Raw genomic sequence first — 18,643 nt, 5'->3', positions numbered from 1 at the left:
TTTTTCTTTTTGTTAATTAAATTAACCAAATATTTATCTATTTTTTTCCATAAAACCAGCTCCTAGTTTTATTTATTAGTTCAATAGTTTTAATTTCAATTTTATTAATTTTTCCTTTGGTTTTCTAGTTTTTTTAGTTTTATGCCCAATTAATTAATCTCTTTTTCTGTTTTATTTATGTCAGCATTTAGAGATATAAAACTTCCCCTAAGAACTGCTTTTGCTCCATCCCATAAGTTTTGTCATCTTGTCTCATTTTTGTCATTCTCTTGAATGAAGTTATTGATTGTTTCTGTGATTTGTCATTTGACTCAGTCATTTTTTAGGATTAGATTATTTAATATCCAATTATTTTTAGACTATCTTTCCATGGCCCTTTATTACATATAATTTTTATTGCATCATGATCTGAAAAGGATGCGTTTAATATTTCTGCTTTCCTGCACTAGATTGTGAGATTTTTACATGCTGGTAAGTTGTCAGTTTTTGTGTATGTGCCACTTACCACTGAGAAAAAAATATATATTCCTTTCTAGCTCCATTCAGTTTTCTCCAGAGGTCTATCATACCTAACTTTTCTAATGTTCTATTCACCTCCTTAACTTCTTTCTTGTTTATTTTGTGGTTAGATTTATCTAGTTCAGAGAGGGAGAGGTTGAGGTCCTCCACTAGTAGAGTTTTGCTGCCCATTTCTTCCTGTAACTCCCCAAAGTTCTCCTCAAAAATTTGGATGCTATACCATTTGGTGCATATATGTTTTTTAATGATGTTACTTCATTGTCTATGGCGCCTTTTAGGAGGATGTGGTTTCCTTCTTTATCTCTTTTGATAAGATCTATTTTTGCTTTTGCTTTCTGATGATATGTTCTAACATTTTCAAAGGAATTGAAATCAAGGTGACTGACCTATAATTATTTGACTGTTCTCTTTTTGAAAACTAGGGCATTTGCCCTTCTCCAAACTTGTAGCACCTCTCCATTTTCTACTATCTTTCAAATATTGATGACAGTGGCTCTGCAATCATGGCTGCCATTTATTTCAATACCTGATGATAGTTCATCTGAGTCAAAGGAGTCATCTTAGAAATCAACTATCATTAACTCCTTTTTTATTCCTAAAATGACCAGTGTAATGGTCACAAAATCAAAATTAGAATTAAGTAACCCTATTTTCTTTCTGTTGTCAATTAGTACTGCCTCATCCACTCTAGGGAAAATTCTATCCTTTCTTTTATTGCTTTTTTTCTACCAGTATTACTGAAAAAACCTTTTTTTTGTGGATCTTAGCTTCCCTCTTCTACCTCAGTTCACTTTGAGCTTTGGCACTCCTTATACCATTTTTACAGGATTATGACATTATTCCAATCATTCTCTATTATATAGCTTTTCTTTCCTTGTCTATATATTGCTTTCTTTTTTTCTTTACTCCCAAAGATAAATTAAATGGAAAGCACCTTATGCATCCACAAGGGTGTGTTCAGAAATCTTTCATTTCTTCCTCTTCATTTGAGTATTTTTCCTTAGTGTCTTTAAGAATGTATACTTTTATATCTCCATTCCTTCTTGTGCTTAATTTTTTTGGAGAATTTCTCTGAACTCTTTGAAATCTCCTTTCCAAAATTCATGACAAATTTCAGAATCTTAATTTTCTTTCATTTTATATAAAAAATTCACTTATTTCCACAGATCTCATCATTCCCATGCCATCAACCATTGCCTCTCCGTTAGTAAGAAGCTGATCCAAAATTTTCCTTTGTTCATTCTCCTACGTTTTGAGGGATAAAATTAACATTAAGACAAGTAAAGAAGTTTTGAACTACTATACTTTTGGAAGAAAGTTCTATCAGATGTTTTATCTCATCATCCCAGTGAAACTGCTTTATTCAAGTCACCAAAGATCCTTTAAGTGCTACATATGTTTCCTTAATCTCAGTCTTCATATTTTTCAACATTTTTACATCACTTGGTTATGTTGATCACCTTTCCTTCTGTTCTCTCTCTCTCTCTCTCTCTCTCTCTCTCTCTCTCTCTCTCTCTCTCTCTCTCTCTCTCCCTCTCTCTCTCTCTCTGTCTCTCTCTCTCATCACCTAACAGTGAGTGAATTTCAAGTCTCTGTTGTCCTTTCCTCTTCTCTTCTCCCTCTCTTTATAGATGACATTATCAGCTCAAGATGATCATCTCTGTGCTGAGGAATCTTGTGTATACACACACACACACACACACAAAATGTGTATATATGTGTGTGTGTGTATATATATATATATGTATATATATATATATATATATACGTATATATAAAACCATAGTCCCTTTCTGAACCTCCATTCCAAACTGATCAGCTGCTGCCTACTGGAACATTTAAACTGTATATTTTATAGATATCTCAAACTTAACCTTTTTAAAATAAAATTAAACTTATTTTAACCCTCCCCCAAAGCTACCACTCTTCTGAGGGCACCAGTAACCTCTCAGTCACAGTACAACTTTTGTCATACTCAACCACCTTCACTCCTTAATCCCATTTCATTGATAAATCTTGTCAATTCCATTCCCTTATCTTCATTCACAGAGCCACTACCCTAATTCAAGCCATCATTATCTCTCACTTGGACAGCTTTCATAATTATCTAACTAGTCACCTTGCCTCAGTTTTGTAGTACATGCAAATGGCCAAATCTCTCATGGTTTTTTTTTTGAACACTTCCAAAACCCTCCTCCACCACTTCCTTCCAACTACTGGGTTTCACAAAATAATTCATCTTATTAACATATAATGCTACACGTCCTTTTACTTAATCTACTTTTTTTATTTTTATAGATGGAACATTCTAAAGCCATATTACAGTAATGGGTCTCATTCTACCAACTCTGTAATAATACTGAGGCCAAATTTGCCTCCTTCCATTAGGACTTTTAGCTCCTCTTATATGATTTTGTGTTTTTGTGTATTGTCATTTGAAGCCATGTGTTTACTCCTGGCTCTTTTCTTGGCTTTACTAAGAAATTATGGGTAACTCAATGGCTGTTCTTCCTTCATTTTCATTAGTGTTTATGGAATCTGGTTTGGTGATTATTTTTCCTCATCCTTTTTAATTTCAAGTCTTTTTGATTGATAAGTCATCTGCCAAAATACATTATTACTAGTGTTTGTTAAGTATACCCTATCTCTGGTCAGGAATCCTATATTTTATCAGAATTCCCAAAATCCTTCTCAGATGTGACCTTCTTAGGCAGTTATTCATTTCCAAAATATATTTGTCTCTTGTCAATCTTTTGTGTTCAATAGGTACCACTGAAGAAAAAATATTCTGTATGGCCCTTAGTTTCTTGACCAAAGTTTTCTTCCTCTATACTTCTTTGGTCCCTTCTAGCATTATTCATTCTTATTTGAATCCAGAGAAGAATTAGAACTGAGATTCCTATCTACTCATGTTTTCTGTACCAAGTGCTACATGTTGCTTCTGAACTTTCTCCTTGTTGGGTGTGCAGCCCAAAATTCACAACTATTTCATCCCTAGTGAGAAAGTCTGGGCATAGGTAATTTTCCCAGTCCACCCAGAACTGAGATTGAGTAGTGGGCAAAAATGCTACTAGACTGTCCTTGTTCCTAAATCCTGCAGGATACACCCAAGTCTGGGTTTTTGACCAATCTTGCACTTGGGCATAGCCTCATTATTGTACTGGAGTGCTTCCCATCTTGGCTAGATTCTGACCAGATCCTATCTCAAGTGTCTGTAGACATCTTTCTCATCCTGTGCAAACTTGATTGGAAAATTGACTCAGTGTGATTATTTTTGGGGGATTGGATCTTCCTATCAGGAGTCTGGTCCATTTTCTATATCTCTTTGGATGTTCTGGAAGGTAGGAGTTCAGCTGTACTGCCTTCTACTACTCTACCATTTTGCTACTGAGTAAGCTAATACCAAGTACATGGTACTTTTAATTCCAGTCAGTGGAGAAACTCTTTTCTCTCTTCATGTCCTTTTCACCAAATGCAATTAGCTTCAGCTACCTGCTAGGCAAGAATCACAGCCAGACATCTTCATCTGTTAAGTCCACAGGCAGTACTTTTTGAGATGCTATGAGTATCATGGGGAAAGTTGTCTTCTTTTGATGACAATCACTTTTCATATATAGGGAAACTAGGTGGTATGGTGTATAGAATATCAGGCCTGGAGTCAGGAAGACCCATCTTCCTGACTTCAAATCTGGCCTCAGACACTTACTAGCTATGACCCTGGAGAAGTCATTTAACCCTGTTTGCCTCAGTTTTCTCATTTGCAAATTAGATTGAGAAGGAAATGGCAAATCACTCCAGTATCTTTGCCAGGAAACCTCAAATGGGGTTGCAAAAAGTTGGAAACAAGTGAAACAACTGAAAAACAACAACTTGCTTTAATTGAACTCTGGAGAGGAATTTCTGCATGATACAAATGTAGTCCTCATGTCATCAGCTGACCAGTTTACTTTCCATTATACATGCATTGCATATTGAACGATAGAATTGAAGTTTGGAAGACCTTGGTTCAAATCTCATGTCTGATACTTTATCTATGTGAAAATGGTCAAGAAACTTGCAAAAGGCTTCCCTCTCTTTTTGATTAAAATATAAATGTGAGTTTTAAAAATGTATTCCCACAACACTATTTCCTTCTATTCTAAACTGGATAATAAGCCTGTAACAACCTTTTATTGTTTTTCATTTGTTGTTGTTTGTTTTGTTTCTTCATTGGGCATGGGGGAATACCTTTTGGTGAGTTGCTTCCACTTCTTTATTATTTTTTCTTTTTTCATTTATTTGCTATACATTGTGGTTTTCTTATTGTGTTGAATTGGTGTTGGCCCACAACACCAATTGTATCTTCAAGTGCTCAGCACAGGGCCTGGCACATATTAGGTATGTAATAAATACTTATTTACTGACTGGTTAATTTATTGACTGACTGATTGACAGGAAGAGGCAGAGTAGCTACTTGTGGGCCTACTGTCACTGCTGACTAGCACAAAAGACTTAACTTCTTCCTTTCCAACCTAGATCAGTTCATCTCATTTAGCACCTTGGCTTCCGCTTCCCATTTGTGTAGGCTCAACATATTAATGCTAGGCATAGTGAAGACTCAGAAATGGATATAGCACTCCTTCACCTATAGCACTACCTTGGGACATACACATGATAGCAAAAAGGATGTTACGACTTGGTTTTACTTTGGGAAATAGGGGTCAAAGTGTGAAGCATAAATGCATTTAGTTATACTTAAAGGAAAAAAATAATGAATTGAATTCATTGAAAAGAGTGGTGCTATCAAAAGCCAATCAGATACATTACAAATATTAATTAATTAATTTATTTATCCTCTATATAATAGCTACAAATATATAATGTTTATGGTTACAAAGGGCTTCATGCACATATGTGTGTAAACATATATCTGTATATGTATATATATATGAATTTTTTTTTATATTCTATACTGCAGGATTCCTAACTTCCCCACAGCAAGTATATACAATAGGATGATTTTGTCCTTCTAATTCTGACATTACAATTAATTTAAAACAGACTGAGATTTCTTTCTCTTTATAACTCAATCAATACCAAAACCTTTCATAGAATGAAAAAGTAAATAATTTACACAGAATTTCTACAGGAGGAAAGTTTTATGTCATCATTGTTTGTTGATTGTTGAATTGTTTGTTGAAACTCTGAGGCTTTTAGGGGAAATTGTATTTTTGTCTGTGTAATTGAAAACACAACTTGTCACAAATTGGAGAATCAGGTGAGAAAGCTCATGTATCTTGACCAAGAATTAGAGTAGCTAATGCTTTCCTTTTCTGGTTTTTTGCTTTTAACAAGCTAGTATGAAGTTTACTGGGAGAGAAGGAGAAAGTAAGCAGGTTTAAAAAATACAAGCTTCAGTGTCAGCTGCCTGTCAAAAGTACCCTTATAGTGCTACTTCTCAATCTTGAGGCATTTCTATTACCAGCACTCAAAATGAGCACCGTCTAACCAGAAAAGGATAATTATTTTTATCAAATTGTGAGTAGTCTGCACAATACAATTTACTCAGTTTAATTCATAGGATGACTTAATTTAACAAATTTTCCCTTCTGTCACATGATATTTCAAGGGTTGCAAAAGGAAATTGAGTGAGAGAATTTTATTTCATAGGAAAGTGTGTGTATATGTGTGTGAAAGGGTGTGTTGCTTTTTACAAATGTTATTCCAAAATAATTATTTTCTACTTTCTGTTTTTTTAGGAATATGAAATAATTTTAATAGTAAAAAATATATTTTAGAAGCACATGGAATAGGTATTTGGAGAAGAAGAGAAAGTACTGCTTGTGCCCACTGATTTCTCAGAGGAGTACCTCTACTGAAAAAACACTTTAGCATGAATTGCTATGTGTCACTGCAGTTTCTCTTGGGACTGGCTCAACTATGTCCCTGTCACACAGATATGACCAACTCTAAAATGCATGAGATGAACCAGTCATTACGATCTCATTTGAGAGCAAAGCGGAGCTGGGTGTGGAATCGTTTTTTTGTGCAAGAGGAGCTGACAGTAACTGAGCAACATGTTGGTCGGGTATGTTTCTTGTGCTTCAGAAGTGTTATAATGGGTGAACTTTTCAACAAAAATGAATTCACAATCAGAGAAGTTATGCTAATGATTTAGTATGACTGAAATGGCATACAGTGAATTGCTACAAAGAATCAAAAGTCACCATAGTTCATAATTTCAGAAGCTTAAGGAGCACAATTATCCATCAACTTTTTTAAAGTAGCCTTGAAATTCCATTTCAGTTTTCTAATAACAATGCTGCCCTCATTTATCAACATCTGGCCATTTGATGGTGCTAATTTTGGCAGTAGATCAAAGCAACCACACTAAGCACAATACAGTTTACAAGCACTATTTAGCATGCTTTTCTATTACACTGAGTAGTTCTTGATTTCCCCATCACTAATTTTTAATGAAGCATATTAATACTGAAATCCTTTTACAGCTAAGAATCTACAGGAACTGGCAAGATTCATTATATCAATGTAGTTACACTATAAAAATATTTATTTTCATCCCCCCTCCCATTTTAGAATGCTTTTTTGAGAAAAGTTCATTAATGCAGTAAAATGTCTCCTTGTCCATATTATTATTTTGTTATTATTTAGCTTTTTAAAATAGAGGTAATTGCAGCCTATAGATCTCTTGCCCTTTTCTGTAAGGCATTTTCTAGATGAATGAACTGAAATAAGTTTAAACGCTAATTAACTAGCACTAAAATTTAATTGGGCCCAAAGGGCATAGTGTTCAAAATTCATTAACTCCCTTTTCACAGGTCTTTCAGAAGAGTTCCTGTACTTGAATGGTGTCTCATTTCAATAGCAATGTATGTATATGTACGGCATAACATGCATAAATTTAAGCATGTATGAGGGCAGCTGCTTTTGCTAGAGCCTTAGAGATTCCCAAGAAATAAAGTTTGAAACACATTTTAAATCTTGCTATTGGTTGCTTCCTTACCACTTTAAAAACAGAAAGGTTACTAGAGCACTATATAGCTGTTTTGAAAAACACTACAAAACACTACAATTATCATAAACCAACATCTCTCCAGGAATGGGAGATGTAATTGAGGATTAGAGTTAATTCTTGATAGTTAACTGCATCTCTCTTCAGCCATGTTCTCAATCAACATTTTACAAAGGAACATATGTTCTCATGTCACCAAACAAAGTAAGGGGTTAACATCATCTGGTGACTTTGAATAAAAAAGCCGCTGTGGGGAAATATATCAATATGAGCCCAAAGTCAGGCTGTCTTGCAAATTAACTCTACCTGTTTTAGGATGCACTCCACCACATAAACCACATTTTTCTTTACTTCGGTTTACAATGACTTCTGCTTATTCTCCAAGCTGCGGCCAATGTTTTAGAAAATGGTCTAGCTTACAGAAGATTTTTCCGTCAACATCCAATTCAGACTTTAATAACATGCAATGGAGTCTCATCTAACTGATTAAAGCAGAGCAGTGATAACTGAAAACTTAATAAAAGGAGGAATGTCACTGCTTCATTCAATATAGACACATTCTTTTCTGATCTATTTGGTAAAAAAGATTTGGGCTAGAAATGGCTATTTTATATAAAATTACACTTTATACTACTAAGTTGCCTAGAATTTTAGTCCTGTATAAAGTAGAATATATATTTTTTCTGGGTTCCATAACACTGAAGTGTCTGTGATTGAAACTTAATTTACTTATGCATTTTACTTCATACCTGAGGCATGGGATCAAAGAAAGCTTTGCAGATAAGGTACTTATTTTCTCTAGAACATCTTTCTATAGAAAATTACCTAATTAATGGTGCCTAGGTCACAGTATAAGTAACACCTAACAAGTATTTCTCTAGTAATTACACATTTTTAATTATCTCAATTCCCCTTAAACCAAGTTTTTTAAAATTTAGTTAGAATGACTATACTGAAATGTCATGTGATATTTTTACCTTGTTCATCTTGATAGAATGTGTCTGTTTCATTTTTTCTCATCATTCTGACTGCATTCCTTGCAGACACAGGCTTTGGTATAAAAGTGCAAATAATGTATCTATGTATTAAATAGTGAGTTAAATTCTCTCCTGATTTATCACAGTTTCAATAGTTGATAGAAATTCCCTAGGGCTTAGATCAGCACTGGTTCAAAATAAGGTAGATTATTTAAGTTGATTATATTAAGACTTTCCCTAACATAACATGACTTCTTTTAGTAACTATTCCAAGATAATAGGTGGTAAATTGGAAGCTTTCTAAGGTGATGGCTTCTCTGGTACTGTTATTATCCTGTTCACCTTGTAATCCTTCAGAGCCTCTCAGATGCTGCTTTCCTACCTGTGACCTTCACTGACCTTGAACGGAAAGTTGAACCAAATTTGAAATTATATAATTGGCTATAGCTAGCCAGGCTAGCAATCAAGGTAAGGGCAAATTTGAAACAGTCAGACTTCTGGAAAATCAGCCTTCCAAAAAGTGTAGGATAATTTTTAAAATGTATAATTAATAGATAAATGCTTTCTTGCTTTATTTAAATTTCACAAATGACAAATCTTGGTTCTGCATGCCATTTTTTTTCTGAATAACTCACTTCTACTTAAATGAACCCTTTGTCATATAATATTATTAACAGTTTACAATTTTATAAAAAACAAAATGATTAATAGACCTCATCTTATTTGACCACATAACAGCTCTATTATGCACATATTGCAAGTATTATTACTTACATTTTATATATAAGGAAGAGGGAGGAAAAGTGAATTGTCCAAGACAATACAAGTAGTTAAGTGATGGTGCTCAACTTGAATATGGGTATCTGATTCAATATCCTGTAACCTTTCTACTGTGTGTACAAGTGTAAATTCTTGGGAAAAATATTTTTAAAATATGGTCCTTGTGACAAACTGTCATCCAAGGGCCAGACTAAATAAATTCAGAAAGAATTATCATGAAAAGATGGGCCATTATTGATCAAACTTTCTTGTAATAGCAATGTAAAAACAACATTATTGGTTAAGACATAATCATATTCACCAAAAGGTAGAGTGTCCATCCTGATAGAAACATAGATCATTAAAAAGAAGTGAAATTCAATAAAATTCTTAAACACCCCCCTTTTAACCTTAAGTATAAACTAAAATATTATCTTTTACCCCTCACAGCTGAAATCTAATCTGGATGAAGGGGATGAGTCTTTGTTGTACTTGTTGTCTGGGGATGGAGCTGGGAGTATTTTTACCATTAACAACAGAACAGGTGATATAACTGCCATAAAAAAGCTTGACAGAGAGGAGAAAGCCTACTACAAACTAAGAGCTCAGGTAATAAATGTTTACACTGGAAAGCCTGTGGAACCTGAGTCTGAATTTGTCATCAAAGTTCTGGATATCAATGACAATAAACCACAATTCCTAGATGGACCTTATGTGACCAGCATACCAGAGATGTCTCCAGAAGGTACTGTACATCAGACATCTAATATTAATGAGCATGTTTTATTTTTCCAGGTGAATGTAAACTGAGGGACATTTTATGAGATTCCTTTTCCTTTTGTAAAGACATTTCAGTAAAATTTTAATCAAAGCAAAATATTTATGAATCGTTAAGGATTTAAAAGTGTCAGTTCTGCCCTTTATTTGTTTAACACACATTTATTAAGGATCTATTGTATATAATGTCCTGTTCTTGTTGCTAAGACCCATATAAATATAACTAAAGCAAATTCCCTTTTCTCAGTTTTTAATCTGGTATGAGATACATGTATAAACTTAAGACAAATTATAATATGAGGATTACATAATAAAACATAAGTAAAATGTGATCATTTCAGATTAGATATATCAATTGTCTGATTGAGTTGGCATGGTGTTTATGGTGAGGGAAGAAGGCTTAATAAGGGACATGGCATTTCACTTAGCCTTTGGAAATTCAGTATAATTTTAACAGTTGTAAAGGGGTTGAGAGTAATATAGGAATAGGGAATGCATTAGTGAAGATGAGGAGCAGTTAGGAAAGCTTATAATATATTCAGTGGAAAGTAGTAAGCTGAATTTTAGTCTTGAGCAGAGAATAAATGACAGAGTATCTCTAAGTCTACAAAGCTAGATTGGAACCAGATTGTTAAAATTCTTGAATGATAAATTAAGGACTTTGAGTTTTATTTGCTTGAACATGAGGAACCATCAAACTGTTATGAGCAATGGAGTGACATAACTTTTCCTGAATTCAGGAAGAGCTGAATTCAAGTCCAGCCTTAGACATTTAATAGCTTTCTAAGTAAATCTCTTAATCAGTTGTTTCACTTTCCTCATTCATAAAATAAAGATAATAATATCTCCACCTCCCAGGGTGTGAGGATGTTAGATAATATTTGTAAAGCACTTTGTAAAACTTGAGGCACTTTATAAATGCTAGCTTCTAATACATGTGGGACAAATATCAAAGATAATTTTGAAGTTGATTACTGGGAGGGTTGTGGTGGCATAGGTAGCAATTGAGAAATAAGGAAGAGGAATTTGAAGCAATAATGGCATTTCTGCTTGTATTTTAAATAACTAGAATTTCAATGCTGAAGCTTATGACAGAAATCAGGGTTATAGATTTGAAGCTGCCATCACATAGAAGTTGAACTGACATAATCTTACCTCTACAGTAGGAGGATTGAATTCCAATGGTATTTAGATTGGAGTGGAGAGAATTTGGAAGTATGAGGTTGTTAAGAGACTACTACATTAGTTCAAGGGAGAAGCAATAGAAAACTGAACTGGGAGAGTGGATTAGTGGATTTTAATTGAAATGAAGGGGCAGGTGAGAATGACTGTGTGGAATTAGCAACACCAGGAATTGTGTTTTGACTATGTTGCTAAATGAAATAGTGGCTTAAAGTCATGGGAATGGATATCTTCATCAACAAAGTATACATAGAAAGAGAAAAAGAAAGTAGTCAGGGAGAGAGGTCATAAGAAGGTGCCAGAGAATGGAAATAGAGAACAACCGTTCTTTACTTTTATAGAGGAATAAAATCCTTTTGGCATTTAAACCCTTTTGTAACATGGCCTTCTTCTACTTTTCAAGTCTTAAACTTTAGCATCCAACCCATTGTTATTTCTCCAATAAGAAACATTTCCCAACTCTGCATTTTCATTTTCTTTTCCTCATGCCTGAAATTCCCTTTCTCCCTTTTTATTGATTTCCTAGATTCTTTCCCCTTTTAATATCCAAGCTACAATCTCACATTCTACAAAAAGTCTTTCTTGACTCCCTCAGTGTTGATGCCTTTCCCTTTGTTGATCATCTCCAATTTATACTGTCGCATTTGTACAAAGCTGTTTGCATGTTATGTCCCCCATTAGACAGCGAGGTCACAGAGAAAAGAAATGTTTTTTTTTGTTTTGTTTTTTGGTACCGTTGCTCATTTTTGCCTTTCCTTGTATCCTCAGTTTAAACTAAGTGCCTGACACTGTAGGCTTTTGTGAAAGCTGAAAAAAAAAAACAATGGATGTGGCAATTAGAAGATTATTTATAGATTTTGATGGGGCAATTTCCGGAGAACAGTGATGATGGAAAATGGATTGTAAGGACTGAAGACTGAGTGGGTAATAAAACAGTGAAGATGGCACATGTAGAGTATTCTTTCGAGAAATTTGACAGTAAAAGTTAAAGAGAGGACGTCAACTTCAGGTTATAGGGTCAATAAAAGGATTTAAGTTTTGTTTTAATTTTTGTTTTATTGTTTTATTTTAATATAGAAAACTGAATGTGTGTGTAGGTAGAGGGGAAAAACCAGGGTCAGAGATTGATGATGTAAGAATAAGAAGGAATTGATTAATAAACTGAGGTTGTGGAAGGGGTATAGAAGGGATGTAGTCAAGACTAAGAGTACTTCTGGAGTGGTTAGCTTTGACTACAAAGAGATTTCTTTTATCCTTAGAGAAAAGAGGGAAAGAAGCAAATGGGTGAGGACACAGAGAATGTGGGGGAATGATGAGGAAGAACACCAAAATAGCACATTTCAGATACCCTGCACCTTTCAAAACACTGTTATCAAGCAGAAATAGAATCAAGGGCCAAAGAGCTATATATAAATGTCTCTGTAGGCAACATATGAACTTAGTTTTAAATGTAATATTATCTATGTTTCATACTATTTTTATTTATTTCATTAAATATTTTCCAATTCCATTGGAACTGTTCCAGGCTGTACTCAGGAGTGTTGTGGGCCACATGCAGCCTGCAGGTGGCAGTTTTGACATCTCTGCTCTAAAGTAAACTGTATGGCATCTATTGAGTATTGATGTGGACATGGGCTTCTTCAAATATGTTTTGCCTATTTACATTTAAACAATTCATACTCTTCATTCTAATGAGTAATATTTTTAAAATAAATTGGTACTTTAAACTCATTATCCCTAGCTGTTATGTCTTAGATTGGGAAAGGTTAAGTATTCACTAATTGAAGCAGGTAAGGCAGCTGGGTGGTGCAGTGGAAGGAGTACAGGGCCTGGAATCAGGAGGATCTGAATTCAAATCCAGCCTCAGACATTGGGCGATTCACTTAACCTTGTTTGCCTCAGTTTCCTTTTCTGTAAAAAAAAGCTAGAGAAGGAAATGGCAAGCTATTCCAATATATTTGCCAAAGACAACTCCAAACAGGGTCACGAAGGGTCAGACATGAATAATGGACTAAACAACAATAAACTGAAGAAGTGTAGAGTCTTTCAGTCTCTTTTTTTTGGGAGGGAGGGATTGTTTCATTGGTTAAACATTCTCTCCCTAAGAAGTGGCAACAAAGTCAATATCTGTCTCAACTTTCATCCATCTACGTCCTTATGTTCCTGAACTGAAACGTTTGAAATAGATAGTACTGAACCTCTGTGATAATATGGAGTGCCATCTCTTCACTCTTTATTTCTTTTTTATTACTTTAACTTCATTACTACTTTGAACTTTATTCAAATCATTTTTCTGATTGAATACAAAAGTACATATAAAATGACTGTTTTGTCTATAACTATTAATTGCTTTTTTCTTAAGATAATACTAATTTCGTATGAATGATACTTTTTGTTTTTTCCAAGCTTAGTGATATCTAAGTATTTTCTTGAAAAAAAAACCTTTTATCATACATAGATATTTTATGAGAAGTCTACAAGCCTTCAGCTTTTGATTTTTGATTATAATAAATATTGTCAAGTATCATTGGAGATACAGTAAATGGAGATATGGACTCAGAGTCAGGAAGACCTGAGTTCAGTTTCAAATTCAGATATTTACTTAATAACTGTGTGATCCTGAACAAGTAATTTAACCTTGATGTTTCTTACTTTCCTTACCTATAAAATGGGAATAATTATAGCATCTACCTCATTGTGCTGTCCTTTAGAAATGCTTATTTTCTCCCTTCCCCCTTCTTTATAATCTCTCCTGGGCTTATTTGATATCAAAGTCACAAAGTGTTAATAAATATATTGATTTAATTTATAGGGTATTGTCAATTTCTTTATAAAATCTCACTACTTTTTTTTTCTACTTCCAATATAAACACATGTTTCTAAAATAGATTTTAACATTGATCATATTAAAAAGTTCTGATTTTTAGAACATTGATTCATTACAGTAGCTGATTCTACTGTAATAAGTTGATCAGATTAATACTTTTTATCCAGTAATTTTATACATCACACTGCCCTTCATAAAAATTCTTATTCTAAGTAACTTATTTTGATTTTATTTTCAGTCAAGATTTCTTAGAAAAATTTTCCCTACATATATAGGTTGGAAAGGACAATTTTTAAATTATAAATTCTTTAATAATTGTTTATGCATGTTGATTAGTAATTATAATTACTATAAAATGACTTTAGCAGTCACAAATAAGCTAAAAGGTTTGTTAGACATTCAAACACTTTGCAGTCGTCATTGCAGCATGCCCATTTGCTGTAACAGGTGAGTATGTGATAGAGAATACATTAGCTACTATATTAAACAAAAATAACCTATCAATAACCAGTTTAAATATCTGTTATAATTAGAAATAACTATTAGCTTATGTTGATTTTATTGATATTGACTACTACCTTTACTAGCTATTCATTGTAATTTCCTAAGCAGGTAATTTTTATGTCCCTGTGGAGTAGAACCTAGAGTACTTTTTTTTAAAACTCTGAATCAATTGCCAAAAATACATGATAAAGTCAGTCATCTTTGAATAATATTATATTTCAAAAGAAACACAAATAAAATCTTTATATACGTGTGTATTTAAAAATTCAGTAAGTACACATTACCTCATACATTAATGCTCTCAAACACTTTTCAGTCTGAAAAGCACATGACATATATATTGCTCTAGACCCTGCTATTGAAAGAGAAACATGAAATGCGTATTTCTTGCATATGACACAAATCAATTAAAAACACTTAAAATGAAAAATGTCTAATTTTAATGTTGCATATTTACACGATCAGACTAGAGTCCTTATAAGTAAAAAATAATATGCTTTTTAAAGGAAGCATAAAATAATGATTTCTATTATGTTTCCAGCATTTGTGGTCATGATGAAAATGTAGCAGTTAGATTAAATTTTGTTTTCTTCAATACCTTCTAATTTGACAAAATTTGGTACTTTGGTGCAATAATCATGATAAAGATTTCAATACTCAGAGCAAAAATAGACTGAGTTTGGTTTAATATCCTCTTCTTTGTCTTTCCAAACTGGTTATGTATTAGTTTTTAAGGTAAATCCCAACAGATTCTATTGTCTTAGTGAGCGATTCCTCTTGGCCAAATTGAGTTAACCTCTGCATCAAGTTTGTGAGAAACAGAAGTGTCAGAATTTACAGTGGGACTGGGGAGGAGGTAATAAGACTGACCTATTTCTCAGGTGGAGAGGGTAGAACAATGAAAAAACAAGAAAAAAACAAGTGAAGAACACTTTTCAAATGCAGAATGACAAGTGGAAAAAATCATATTTCTAGCTATTTTATTTTATTTTTCTAGACTTTAAAGTAATTACATCTAATATATAAATTCATTTGAGGGAGCACAATTGCTCTCTGTATTTGAGAAATGAAACCAAGACTACTTTTAGCCAATTCTAAAAGTGGCAGAGACTCTACGTGACCCTTACAATTAGACATTGTTTTCATCAAGAATGATGCATTTAGTTTTTACAGACATAGAAATATATAGCACTTCAATCTGAATGTTTTGTTTAACTTTTCCGGAATCAGAAGTATAGAGTTGGGCCAAAACACTGTTCTACTGTTAACTCTAGACTGTCTTTAAGTGGTTCCTTATTCACAGCAAGTGTTTCCTGAATGAAGCTCATTCAGACTATGAGTGGGTGTAGAGAACTAATTAAAGTGTGGTGGGACTAAAACTCTTCATAAAAAGTACCTCTCCTCACAATTTATTCATAAATTTGTTCTATGGAAAGATATTTTTTCTCCTTACCACTGATAGTAAAATAAAAATAACTATAGTCACAAAATAAATGATGCATTTTTGAATCCAGGGTTTTATGATTTTCAGCTATAATAAAAGTATGACATGCATATTTCTGGTTTAGTGTGTGATAATTAAAGAAAGCTTGGATGTCAGAATGTAGTACTATCACTGATTACTGGGTCCCTTTTATGTTTATATGATAATATAGTTGAACAGACAGGGAGTTAGAGGTATATCAAGTAAGAGGAAATGAGATAGGATGGAGCAGAGGATTATTAGCTAGATAATCAGTACATCAATGATGGTTGTATGTGTGTGTGGGGGGGTATGTTTTGGAGGCTACTATACACTCCAGAAATAAAGGTAAAGAATGGGTGGTATATGCCTAATGAGTCAGGAGGAATTGGAGAATAAATGAACTTTTTGGAAAAGGTTAAAAGTGAACTGATTGTAACAAGAAGAATACAAGAATTAAAGAAGGTGAGGGGTTCAGGAGTGTTTTGTTGAAAAAGACAATTTGCTCATGACAAAAGAGTCTTTGAAGGACAAAGTGAAAAATAATAAAAGCATAAACAGGGTTAGTGTGAAACTAGGGAGGGGTATGCCTGAATTTGATAAGAATGAAAGTTCCCCTGGAGATATTACAAGAAAGGAGTTTGTACCTAGGGTGATAATTTTTGATAACTAGGATTGATTAAGCAAATGAGTAGCAAGCATTTATGAAGCACCTATTATATGCCAAGCATTATGCTAAATAAGAAGACAGGAGGTCTGGAGATAGTATAAATAAATGTGTTTTTAATAGGGTATACAAATTGGGATTTGGAGAGAGAAAGGAATGTGCTGACACTTAGGTTGAATTTTGTAACTAAAAGCATTTATTGAACTAATTAGAATTGAATTTCTGATTGGAATGCTGATGTGATGGTATAGCTGCAATCAAGTCTGTAATCTGGATACTAGGTCCTTCATGCTATAATTGCAACTTAAAAAAGTTAGAGAAGGAAAGCCTCTGGAGTTGGTCTTTATATCCTTTCAAGGACGCAGACTTAAATGCTACCACATTTAGAGGTTTCTATCACAGATTGTCTTATGTATGTGTCATATCCCCCTATAAACTGCAAACTGCATGAGGTTAAGAAGTAAACTTTGTACCCTACCTCATCATCTCTCCTGGATTTCTATATGCAGCAGATGCTTAATAAGCATTTGCAGAACTGAAGTTGGATATCACACATCTATATATAAATGTAAGAATAAACATTTGTTTCAATGAAAAATGTAAATGACCTCTGGATTATCTGTATTAGTAACTATTAGTATAGCTAAGTTGACTCTATAAACAACTTTAATACCTATAATGTGCAAAGTACTACACATAGCTTATACAAGAAATTTAATTCCTATTAAAGTTTTACCTTCTTCAAATAATGACCTATGAATTGTTTGAAATACTATTTTTTCTATGTTCCTTGTATCTTTAGGTTTATAGAATAAATGTTTAGATTACTACAAAAATGTTATTTTGTTTCAGACTATTTAATATGAAAAATGTGTCTCAACATCATGTAATGATTACAAAATGACTAAATTATTTTTAAAAGTTGAAGATGTGATAGTTTCATGCAATATGCCAAAGTAACTACTGTAAAGTTTAGCTCAAGAAAAAAATAGCCTTATTGCTGATGGAGTAAGTAGACAAAAAAATATCCCCACACCTTAAGTAGTAAAATGAACCTGTCGAAGAATATTTCTTTTGCAAAGTACCCTTGTTGACAGCCTCAGGGGACTTTCCGTGGCTTTCCACTGCGGATGAAATAAAGTTCTGTAGACTGATTTTGCTATGTCTGTGGCTCAATATAGCAAATATTAGCAGATGTTCCCACTATATGAAACCCTAACAAAGTCCTGTTTAATATTTTTCTTTCTTTGTTAACAATTTATTTCTTTTAGCTCTTTCTATGTCTTAAATTACCCATTGTTACAGTAGAAGTTGTTTCCTTCTAACTGTGGAGTTCTCAATAAAACCTTTTAAAGTACACATCCATGAAGAGGAAATTAAAAAGGTTGATCTATATGTCTTACTTTAAGATTTAGGGGAAAACTAGGATTTGAGATAAGGATGAAAGGAAACAACTAAAACTAAATAAAGCTAAGATAATAATTAAACTCCTACGACATCTTCTAGCCCTAATATGCCTCAATTCTTTGACTCAAAGTCCTCAGTTAAATCTATAGTGGCAATTAATTCAAATTTATATAATATTATAAAGTTTACAAAGTATTTTATTCATAACAACCAACTTGTGTCATAGTTTGCACGAGTATTATTATGCCCATTGTACATTGTGGAAACTTAGTCACAAGCTGGTTAGGTGAGTTTTCCAAGACACAAAATTGTTAAATACTGGAGCCAAGATGTAAAACAAGTCTGCTGATTATTCCTAAATTTTGTAAGATTTAGACTTTCATGATTGCTTTTTATTTCTATTTTTGAGATTGAATATTTCACTCAAACTGAAAGTGCATAGTTCACTTTGGACTTAATCCTAAAACCGATCAGCATCTCTGGCCTGGAATGATTCACTTCTCAGGCAGCCCAATGGCCCCTTGTTCCAAAGGCTTACCGTATAGGTTTT

At 33.4% G+C, this 18,643-nt stretch overlaps 1 protein-coding gene across 1 annotated transcript in view; it reads left to right on the top strand.

Moving 5' to 3' along the window:
• The window catches only part of CDH19 (cadherin 19), a 151,528-nt gene that overhangs the window by 66,823 nt on the left and 66,062 nt on the right, over positions 1-18,643 (top strand). The window contains 2 exon segments of the mRNA XM_020985617.2: positions 6,258-6,586; positions 9,718-10,012. Of these exon segments, the coding sequence (XP_020841276.1) occupies positions 6,392-6,586; positions 9,718-10,012 (490 nt within the window). The 5' untranslated portion in view covers positions 6,258-6,391.

Source organism: Phascolarctos cinereus, unplaced genomic scaffold (genome assembly GCF_003287225.1).
Source record: "Phascolarctos cinereus isolate Bilbo 61053 unplaced genomic scaffold, phaCin_HiC Scaffold_4;HRSCAF=312, whole genome shotgun sequence".
Lineage (NCBI taxonomy): Eukaryota > Metazoa > Chordata > Mammalia > Diprotodontia > Phascolarctidae > Phascolarctos > Phascolarctos cinereus.
The sequence above is the reverse complement of the archived record's forward strand: the minus strand, read 5'-3'. Positions and strand labels throughout refer to the sequence as shown.